At 33.7% G+C, this 11886-nt stretch overlaps 1 protein-coding gene across 1 annotated transcript; it reads left to right on the forward strand.

Moving 5' to 3' along the window:
• The first annotated feature begins 136 nt into the window (after positions 1-136).
• On the forward strand, positions 137-11378 carry LOC128234120 (receptor-type tyrosine-protein phosphatase alpha-like). Its single transcript, XM_052948147.1, has 22 exons — positions 137-375; positions 823-1113; positions 1514-1813; positions 1911-2204; positions 2484-2600; positions 2835-2868; positions 3219-3411; positions 3972-4059; positions 4154-4221; positions 4587-4623; positions 4850-4947; positions 5188-5304; positions 5406-5560; positions 6080-6215; positions 6459-6590; positions 6769-6889; positions 7119-7192; positions 7299-7427; positions 7770-7895; positions 8376-8500; positions 9121-9256; positions 9458-11378. Exons 1-22 carry the CDS (start codon positions 213-215, stop codon positions 9569-9571), a joined length of 3048 nt encoding a protein of 1015 aa, XP_052804107.1. The 5' UTR covers positions 137-212; the 3' UTR covers positions 9572-11378.
• The last annotated feature ends 508 nt before the right edge of the window (positions 11379-11886 follow it).

Consider the following 11886-nt stretch of genomic DNA (forward strand, 5'->3'; position numbering starts at 1 on the left):
GCAACCCCTTACATAAAAAGCTCTTTTACTTTAAATATATTTTAATGCCACTTGTTTGTTATTTTTTTGTTTTTTTTCCTATTTAAGATCCACCGACAATTACAAGTTTGGAGCCGACGATTAAAGCAACAGAGAACCAACCACTGAATTATTCGTGCAATGCAACACCCGGAAATCCAAATGAGACCAGCTTTACTTGGACAATCACCGGGATGACCAATTTTGAAATATCCAACAGTAGGTTCCTGGTCATTGAAAACGTGTCTATTGCAAACGAAGGCTACTACAACTGTACGGTTAGAAATTATATGGAGCCAACAGGATTCAACGGGACATTTGGGACTGACAGTCGCAGAATATTCCTCGACGTCAAATGTCAGTTAACAATCTATGATACTGTTCCTATCTGACAGTTTATGCCTATACGTATTCAGTTGACTTTTATGTTGTCCCCGTACACTCTTGATTTACAAATCTACCCTTTCATATTTGACTGGTAAAGGGCGCAGACTTAAGTACAAGAGTTATAAGCTATGTTATGTAAACTGAGTCTTGTGGAGGCAATCACGAAGAAAAAAGATGTTTCCAAATGCTCAGATTAAGAAATCACAACAAATCACTTTACTTGGAGATTAATTGATATTTAAAATTATTTCTTATTGATCGAATCATCTGCTAATATGGCATTATACATTGCAAAATGGAAAAGATTACTTTGTTCTCCACGTGATTAATATTTGCTCACCATGTCGAATATATGTCCATATATGTCAATCGTATCCCTTATTCTAATATACCCCACAACGTGCATTATACTTGCAGATTCTGCAAGAATCGAATCATTTTGCGGGTATAACGATACAGGTGAAGATTGGTTCATTGTCAATCATGGCGACGAAATACAGTTGAAGTGTCTTATAAAAGGAGACCCTCAGCCTGAAATACATATTAAAAGAAATGACGAAATCCTTGCTTCTGTGCACTCTGGTCTGGAACTGCAATTGAAGAAAAAAAGTTCTTGCTTGGAAGATATAGGAACGTTCACTTGCTATGCTAAAAATGAGTTGAACTTGGAACAACCGAGTTATAAAACACTTGATGTTGATGTCAAGTGTAAGTGAAATTACATTGTTATAATCATCTGGTATTTATATAAACGTTATTAGTACAAGAACATTCATTGAATTGCTACTGGAAAGCAGAATGAACTCGAGCGCATACAATATTCGAGTAATACTAACTGTTCTTTTAAAAAAACATGAACTCTTTCCAGTGAATACAATACTTGAATACGGTATTAAATATCTTAATCACGAGTTTTTTTAATATGTTCCTATTTTCAATTAGTGTGTTATAGTCTCTTATTTTCGCAAATGTACCACTGAAATGCGATATAAACAACATTGAAAAAGAGAAATAATTACGAAATGAGTTAATAAGAACAAGAACATGTATAGTTGTATGCTGTTGTAGTTCCTGAACAGTTATATCATTTGTGTTATCGTCCATCTAGGTGCGCCACTTTATCCCTTAGGATATTCACCGAAGTTGAATGTCATTGCCACTTCCGGGGAAGATGTGATTTTAACGTTTACAGTATTTTCGAACCCACCACCATTTTCTGCATTGTGGATTTTTAGACAGGATATGCAACATTTACCTCGGAATGTAACACAAGTCTACGTTTCAAATGACAATATGACAACCGACATAAGGATCTCAAGAATAAAACCAGATGAATTCGGAGAGTATTCAGTTACTGTACACAACACCCTGGGGTCGATTAGTGAAACATTTTTTATAATTGCTGAAGGTAATTGATGCTAATGACGTATCATTACCGTTTTATCACAAATCGCTTGTCAACATATTTGTTAAAACTTAAATCATGTTTTTTTTTATTTGTACAGGACCACCAGAAAAGCCATCACATTTTTTTGTTAAAGAAGAACTTATTACCGACACCACAGCTGTAGTTGTATGGACACCTTCATTTAACGGTGGCCATCTTCAAACATTTCATGTTTCTTGGAGACAGGTCCTTACAAACAATTGGTTCTCTGCAGACGCAGGGACTTACGCTATTAATTTCACAATCATAGAGCTGATACCAGGAACAAAATATGAGGCAAAAATGTACTCTTCCAATATTCGAGGAAAGTCGGGCGAATCTGATCTTATTACATTTTCAACAATTGAGACCCGTACGTACATACTTCGCTGAAGGTTTATTAAGTCCAGTTTAGTGCTGATATGTGTAGAATGTGCAAAAGACAAATGAGTATCAATTGAATGGTCAAATAAAATGGTCAGTGTCAGTAGAGCCTTCGTTTTGTGTCTTTTAATAGGGCCTTTGTTAAATTAGTTTTCAACCGGGCTTGTCGCTATGAATGCCATTGTATCATTAACGCAAACAAACGCATGCTTTTGTGTGATTATACTTGCAATTACGTTCATACATTTGGGTATATTTCTATTTTCAGTAACAGTACAATCTGCTCAGATTGGCGTTGCAATAATTTTCGGGATAGTTTCTGGTGTTGCTGCCATGGTCATTACTGCTATTATTGTTTTAATTGTGTTGCGGAGGAGATCAAAAGGTACTAGCGATGGTTTAGAAGGTGAACATTTGAAATTGTAAAATTGCTTTACATGTTTGTGTGACGTTTGTATTATACTTATCTTTGATTCAACTAAGTATACTAGATTGTTTATAAATGTAAGGTTAATTTGTAAGTTTGAACTTGAACGCAATCTAGGAAAAAGCGGGAATTACAATATTTCCAGTATCAGATTATAAATAGTCTTTTTAATGCAATTTTAAATTTTGAAAGGAACAAGTGGACGGTTTGACCGAGGACCACAATTGTAAGTATTCAGTCTCTCAAAATTACATCTAACTCTGTAATCATATGTATGCTTTACGATAACCAGTCAACACGTTTTGACCGATTTGTAAATCTATAAATCTCATAATGATCACCAACGATTTCTTCCTAGTCTGTCATAGTTCTTGTTGAGAGAGTTTCATTGTCATTCTCAAACGATACTAGAGGCTTGATATTCGTGATAAGTATTATCATTCTGCCCAACCGAATTACTATCGGCAACGCGAAATAAATGATTTTAACCAGATTGTATTTATGGTTTTCAAACAATTGTTTTAGCTGACATATGTTCTTTTATGCTCCATTTTTAAATTAAACATAACTTTGTAGTCACGAAATGGAATCCGTTTATGGGAATCTGGCATCAGATCCTGACATACCAACAAGATTCGATGAAGAAAAAAATATGTATGGGAACTTGCCTGCTAATTATTTCTCTAGGCGAACCATATCGCTTGATTTATTGCGAAGTGCAGTGAAAGAATTAAAAAAGGAACCTGTTCCCTTTTTTAAAGAGTTCTATGTGAGTACTTAAGTCTTATGCAGTGAAATTTGAGCTGACAACGTGTCATCTTTATGTATACTTATTACGTTGACATCATGATAATGTGTCAAAAATATAATGAGTTGTACAATTTAATCGATCTGAAAAATCCGCTGTTATGCGTATCGTATGTTTAATTTGTATTGACATAATGATAAACATCTAGTTAATGAGAATAGCGATTTTTTGTATCAATGCTTTAATGATAAGAGTCCTGCATGTGTACTCAAATTTAAAGACATTCTCACCTACATTTTTGTTCAATGTATTTTTACTGTTCCTGATATTGTATAACTTCTATATCAATAATATATTGCAAAGTAATCCATTTTTTCTTTCATGCATGCAATATTTGTGTTTTGTGTTTAAATGATGATCTATTTATGCTGAAGTTAAAAAACAACAACATTAATTTATGTTCTGTTTAGATTTGTTGAATTAAATAATGCGTAGCAAGCAATTCCAAATTCCCACTTGACCATTGTTAATAGCCCACTATAGGACATGCATAAAATCGTTTGTTTGCGTTTCCCTTTCAGTCGCTACAAATTGGCCTAAAATATCAAGCTGACGAAGCAGTGAAGTCTCACAACATTGACAAAAACAGATACAGGGACGTCTATCCATGTATGTATCAATCAAATACCATTGAAATCTTGAACGAACTTGTTTATTTGATGTATATGTGTATGCAAAAATATTATAATTTTATTAACTTTAGACGATGCTTCAAGAGTGATTTTACCTGGAGATCCCGTTGAAGATTACATTAATGCCAGTTATATTGACGTGAGTATTCACAAATGTTTTATTTTCTCGCCCAATTTATCGAAACATCTTAAGTCCCTTATAACAGGCTTAAGCTGAGTTCGCTATTTTGGTTTTGGTATTATTTGTATACTATATGCACGTTTGCACTATCTTTTATCTATTTTTTCAGTAAAACCAAGATTAAGTAAGAACTTTGCATTAATAAAATAAGATTTTACGCTTAAGAACTGACGAGAAATGAGGGCGTGTGCATTTTGCCATCGTGTGATTATGTTGTCAAGTTATGCAAAATTATTTGTTTAGTTTGATGTAAGCAATTGGCCATGATATGTTAATGCTACTCTGTTAGAAAATGAGTTATGAACTTTTTGGTTCCGTTCCAGGGATATTGTCAAGAAAAGCGATATATAGCTGCACAAGGTACGTTAAATGATGAAGAATCAAAACCCTCTTGATCTTTCTTTCTCCATAAAGTTTTATTTTATTCTCTATATAACTATCTGAAATATGTTTTATCATACACTTTATGCAATTTCATAATCACGTCCACAGTGTAGTCTATTATAAAACAACAAATGGCGTTAAATGTTTCTAAATCTGTTTACAGATTGAATGCATGATTATATGTGTAGGACATTTTTTGTAGGGCCTCTTGACAATACAGTTTCGGATCTTTGGCGAATGATCGATGCAGAAAATGTGCAAGTCATTGTCATGGTTACCAATCTTATAGAAGCTGGCACGGTAAGATTAAACTGTTTTGCAATGTTGGAGGCATACAACATTGGAACCTCTTTTTCAAGACCTTTTGGAAACATAATTATTCATGTCTACAGTATACATTCACCATGAATTCAGCAGACAAGGCATATATCCCTTAAAACGCAAACGTAGGTCTAAACGCTCCGTTTACATTGTGCATAAACCATTTTTAATAAGTAGTCGGTATTGTTTGCATTTGTTCCATTTTCTGTTGTCTTTCAGATAAAATGCTGTCAGTACTGGTCTGATCGTCCCGTAACATACGGAAAGTGTTGCGTGAGTCTTGAAAGAATTGAGGAATATGCTGATTATGTTGTTCGGCACATAGTTTATTGCATGGTAAGCTGAAGGTTGAAACATAAAATGCTCTCATGCCTTTCTCATTGAACAAATATGAAACCGTTTTACAGAAGGACAATCATACTTAAATTACGTTACAGGAGGGTTCAAAAAGCGAAAAAATGGTGAAACAATACCACTATACCGCATGGCCTGACACAGATGTCCCAGACTCGGCACTGTCAATTGTTCAGTTCTGGAGATTGGTGCGGAACAGCGAAATGTCAGCTACTTCACCATGGCTTATTCATTGCAGGTTTTAAAACCTTCTTTACAGTTTTAATGTTTGATTTAAACCTTTCGTTGTTTTCGATGACAATTCCAAGATGGTAGCCGTAACCCTAAGGTTTATTGATAATGATTTATTTTGTGTGTCTCTAATTAAATGTGTTTAATGCCCATGGGATGTTGCTGTTTAATCCCTGTTGGATTCGACTGTTCAATGCCTCTGAAATGTGGCTGTTTAATACCCGTGGGATGTGGCTGTTGAATCCCTTTGAGATTTGACTGTTAAATGCCCATGACACGTGGCTTTTTAATACCCTTGGGATGTGGCTGTTTAATTCCTGTGAGATTTGACTGTAAAATGCCCATGAGATGTGGCTTTTTAATACCCGTGGGATGTGGCTGTTTAATCCCCGTGGGATGAAGTGGCTGTTTAATCCCCATTGGGTGAGGCGGTTTAATGTGGCTGTGGAAGCAGATAAATTAAAACATTCATTGATATTCTGTTTCGCCACTCCTTCTCAAATTAGATGCACATGTATATTTTAAGCGCTGGAATAGGAAGGACAGGCACATTTATTGCACTAGACTATCTTCACGACCAGGGAAAAACAGAGGGCAGCGTCAATATTCCTCGAGCAGTTGACGCTCTTAGAGAGCAGCGAATAAGCTTAGTTCAAACAAAGGTACTATATGAACTATGAACGCAAAAATCACCAGATGTGCAGTAATACTTTTTTGATTGAAATTTACAAAGTAGTGTGTAAGACAGTAAGAATTGTTACACTATTGATAATACAAAAAAAATCCAGATCAGGTTAATCGACTTTTTGTTTTACGAAATACGTCATCCGTCAAGTAAGTTTCACATTTTTATGACATAACACTCCCACCTTATGTACATGTTTTCATCAATTACTACTTTTCAGGAACAATACCTGTACCTTCACGAAGCCCTTGCAGAACTTCATGATCCTATCGGAGAGATATATGCTGTGGAGAAATTTGTTCAATTGTACAAGAACAGCAGATTGCATGCCACAGAAGACAATGAATTTAGGGTAAAATATGAACCGCGGCTAAATCAGTCTCTTTATAAAATGTCGCTACTATGTTGATCTCTAAAGCGGAAAATGTCGAAATATAAAATCGTTTATCTATATCATGACTACAGTCTTGTTTTTCTTTGCATTTTATGCTCTATAATCATTAATTGATATATGAGACGTATTGTAACAGGAATTGTGCAAACTTCTTGTGGTTTGCAATACAGAAGAAAGAGACACTCAGATCAAGAAGACACCGGACGGTGCTTTGGTGGAAAATCTTATCAAATCATTTGACAGAAAGATACTACCAGGTTAGTTTGATTACATACACGTATACAATGTATTAATATGGACATGGACATTAATGTAAATAACTTGAACAAAGCACAATTCACTTAAAATCATTTGCAATAGTTGTTGTCACGGTTTTAAATCATTGACTATTTCTTTCTTCCACCCAGAACATAAAATAAAAGCAGTACACTCCTGTTACATTGACAATATAACATAGTATGTACTTATATGCCTTTTTATTATCAGACGACACGTTCCGCCCAAAGCTGACTATACGTAGGCCAGGGGAAAACGACTTCATCAACGCGATCTTCATACCGGTACATAGTATTTCAGTAATATACCTTTTACTGAGTAATATTTATATGACCCTGCTGTTCAACCTATTACATGAAGCAAAACTGCATTCTATATTCTTTGTTTTAGACAATAAGACAGAGAAACAAGTTTATCCTGACACAGTGCCCACTGGAGAACACTGTTGTTGATTTTATTCGGCTGCTCTGGGACCACGCCATTAAAAACGTCGTTGTGCTTGAAAGCGAGGTAGATAAGGTATATAAATAATGAAAGACATGCCACTAGCCAAACACCATTCTAGTATCGTGTTCAATGTAACAAAGACCAAACATGAAAGCGAAGATTAAATATGAATAATTAACTTACACATATGATGTTTTCAAATAATACATTGGAAACTACAGACGACAGGGCGCGTAGTCAAAACCTTCACGACAATCCTGTTCAGAGGCACAAGGTTAAGACATAAACGAGACACGAAACACGTCCCAAAATAACAAAGACTAAACATGTATCAGTTGAAAATAGATAATGATCACGCAACCTCACAATCGTCACAACATTAATGAATACAACTGTGATTGTGTTCTGTTTCAGGACAGTTGTTTTTGGCCTCAAGAAGACAAACCTATATATTTAGGACCATTTGTCGTCAGTTTGATGTTAACTCAGATGAAAAACAAATGGATTCTTCAGACCATCAACATATCATTACCGGAAAAGGTAAAGCTCACATATAAATGTATCTTAAAGCTGGGTTTATTTTCATAGACATCTACTTTTCACTTAATGTTAGAGATATAACTGTCTTGAATAAAATATATTTCCATGTTATAGAGAAACCTTGACGTTTTCATTGTATGAATGACATCACATTATGACGTCATGATAATATCAGTATTACGCTCTAATTGGATAAATACAACGTCATTAGCCAATGGTAAATAACATTACACATATCGTGTATTAGTTTATCATACGAACGCATATTGCCGATATATTTTCTTAATATTTAATCCGTACAAATAGGTTTAATGATTTTAAATTATGAAGAATGATTATTCGATTTTTAACGTGCTCATGATATAAGGCACGCAGGCAAATTCCCCAACTTCATGAAACTGCTCACTTACCCTCCTACGTTAATAAACTCAATAAAAATACAATCTACTTTCAACTACAATTATGTCTTCGTAATTACAGATGCAACACCAGGAAGTAACAACATATCATGTGACTACTTCAACAAGTTGGGAAGAAACCCTAACGATACTAGATTTGCTAGTGTTGGTCAATAACCTGCCTGGGCCTCTAGTCGTTCAATGCCGGTAAACGTTCACATAAAATTACCTTCCTTCTCTAGATATGTCAATAACCTGAATACAAACAAATTGACACTTGAGAATGACAAAGTCATAAATATTTACAGCAACGTAAAGAAGGGGGTGTTCTTCTTTAAACATGTTCTTTATGTCAATAGAGGCTTTGTGAGACCGTTCATAGAATTGGTTAAGTACATTAGTTATGATAAATTGTTTATAAATCGAAAGCACTAAACGAAACATTTGGGAAGTATATGAATCGATGTTTCAGTTTCGTATGAAACTAATAAACTTCGTTGAGAGGGCAAGATTTGTTTGTAATGTGTTATTGTTAGCTTGTCAAAAGGGGATTTTCAAAAAGAGCTTTTTTATGAACTCTATTGCGCATTAGTAAAACTTGCAATAAACATTCTAAATGAATGTTATCTCTTGCTTATCCCTGAAGTTACTTTGTTTTACAAACATAATTTTTAACTAAGTATATACATTCGATGGACAATATTAAAGAAACATATCCTAAACATTTGAAACATGCATTTAATCAACGGTTTAAGATTTAACCTGTACGTATATTGAGTTTTAACTGCATCTGCACTTAACGTAATTTCTGCGTTAACACTTTTCAGGGATGGTTTTACCAAAAGCGGTTTATTTGTCACATTACTGTGTATCAGTGACCGCATCACCACTGACAGGGAGGTGGCAATAGCAGAAACTGTTCGCATTGTTAAACAAAGAAGACATTCAGCTGTCACGAATGTGGTGAGTTTTGTATATAAAGGTTATCTTAAACGACTTTACATATCTTAAACAACGCAAACAAAGGAATGTTAAAAATATGCAGGTACAAAGACAGCTTATGTAGGTTATATATTTTTAAATGGACGTTCTAAAACTTAACTCGTCAACTTTTGGCGAATCTTGTTTGTCGTTTGTTTTTGCATTATTTTATTTATATCTCAGGGTCAATACAGAATGTGTTACGATGTCATATACGAGCGCCTTATAAACAAACAGGAAAAAGAGAAGGTAAAAATGGAATATGTGAACATGCAGTTCCCAAAATATGATCAATAGACTGAACGTTTCAATGCAATGAAGGCTTCAAGGTCATACACGCTCTACTTATGCAAGCCCTTCAAATAAACGTACCGGTATCATTGAGATAAGAAAGCACCTGCGTTGTTATGTGTTCTTTCTTGTCTGACTTACTTTGTTGTGAACAAAGGCGATTTGATGAAGATTTAGGTTAAGATTGAAATGTTTTTGCCAAATGTTAAACATTGTCATATATTAAGAGGATCGTCCAAGCTAAATATACATGCAATACGAACACCTTAGTCTTAGAAGTTTGTTTTGAGTTTGCATTTTTTTAATATATATTTTCTATAAATCTCTTATTTGGAATACAATACTAATATGCTATGCTATTAATGTTAACCATACTTTTTTATAGTTTCAATATAATTTATTCCAAAATAGTTATTGATTATAAACTGTGTTTCAGTGATCATAGCACCCGCACATTCACCATCTTGTCGTCTCTAAGAAATTTTTAATTATAATGTAATACATGTAATAACAATTTTATCAGGTAAATATTAAAACTAAACAAACAAATTTATGGTAAATTTCTCCTTTTTAAGAGCTTTGTTGTTGAAAACAATGGCAATATGTAGTGTCCGTAACCTATCTGGTAACATTGATATTTTTAATTCAATTTTAAAAGATATTTTAGCTATAAAACGTGTTTTTGTATTCAACACAATGAAATTCAGTTTTAATGTGTTTTTTATATTTAATTGAATAAAGAAATTTAATACATAACGTAGTGTCCGTTACGAATAATTAAGCGTTTCTTAGTAAGATATGTATCAACTTTATCTATAAACAATTCACCATTTCTCTATAATATTGAAAGCCTTAAAAAAATGAAAAATCAATAATAGTTTGATATAAACACATACTATTTCAATCCAGTTTGATTTTTTGTTAATATGTAACGATGTCATATTTAATGACATAGACATCAGATAATAGCACAGAAGGTATTTTGGCTGCTAGACTTGTCCATGTTATTCCTTTGTGTCATTATATTCATAGCATAACGTCTAGTAGAAATTAGAGGGTGATTCCAGCAATATCTCCTAGATATATCTAATGAATATACTAGTAGCTATGTCTCGTCGTTCACTTTATAAAATATATAAAACTTTGGTGTAACACTGATAGTTTATGTTGCAATGCCCCTTAGGAAATATCTTCGTTAATAATTGTGACATTAACTTGGGTTGAATTGTCTTTCAAAACACGTTCGTCCAATGGCAGTAAGTTAGGTACATCACAAATAGTAACTCACAATTACTGATTTAAAATGAACTATTGTATGCAGACAGTGAATAAATAAAAATGAAATTTGTTTAATTTTTTTTGGGATCTTACAAATGACATGGTAAAGATGTTGATATATAAGAACAATACCATGATACAGTTAATTAAAACATAATAAAGTAAAACATTACATTGTGAAGCAATTTACAGCAAACTTAAATCATATAAAAGCACAAAGCATTTAATAAGATTTAGTCACCCTAGCGACTTTGATAGAAATTATCTTTTTGTCAAAATATGTATTTATATTTTCGTATGTATATCGTTTGTGAAATTACGATTGATTTTTTTGATTTAAAATGTTAAATGATTATTGTTTATGTGTTAGTTCGCCATATGTTGTTATCTTCTATAGAACACTCGTTATTGATATATATGTGATCTACGTTTTGCTTTGTGTTAAAGTGTTATCACTTTTTTATAAGAAAAGTGTTAATGTAAATTATGAACATTATTAAAAACTGTATCCGTATCTGAATAAAACTGTTTACTGAAACAATAACGGGCTTTTTGATTGTTATACTGTTAAGTTTTGAATTTTGTTGACTGCAGTTTCCCAAAAACACCGGAAAAACGGCAATTTCAAAACATATTCTTTACAACCCAAATGTATCACTAAAAATATTATTTGGCTGCTTGACATATCCCAATACTTTTATTGCATTATTCCGTGTGTGCGAAGGCCGGTACGATGTGAGAGTTGTTGTGTTAACGGTTAAAATTGCTGCTTTTTGAGAGCTTTGTCGATAATGAAGTATGTAGTGTCCGTAACCTTTTTCGTTTTATTGCCATTGCTTCATGATTTCAATGTTAGGCTTGTCCCTTTAGTTTTCGTGGTACTATACGTCCATAAACTAGATCAACAAGCCCCATCCCTCCCGTCAACTTTCCCGGTTAGTTTCCTTTTTCGTTGAGCATTCCAAGACGGTAACCCTGATCTGTCTTTATTGTATAACGCCGTTGTGTGATTCTCGCCAACAGTCTGAGGCCTTCCACCTTGT

Source organism: Mya arenaria, chromosome 5, assembly GCF_026914265.1.
Source record: "Mya arenaria isolate MELC-2E11 chromosome 5, ASM2691426v1".
NCBI lineage: Eukaryota > Metazoa > Mollusca > Bivalvia > Myida > Myidae > Mya > Mya arenaria.

What these genes read in the sequence shown, in the direction of transcription:
- LOC128234120 (XM_052948147.1), top strand. Translation starts at nt 213, where the DNA reads ATGACCAATTTTGAAATATCCAACAGTAGGTTCCTGGTCATTGAAAAC. An exon ending in GTTGCGGAGGAGATCAAAAG is followed by an intron (nt 2,601 to 2,834) that starts GTACTAGCGATG and finishes AAATTTTGAAAG; the next exon opens with GAACAAGTGGACGGTTTGAC. An exon ending in ATCTTATAGAAGCTGGCACG is followed by an intron (nt 4,948 to 5,187) that starts GTAAGATTAAAC and finishes GTTGTCTTTCAG; the next exon opens with ATAAAATGCTGTCAGTACTG.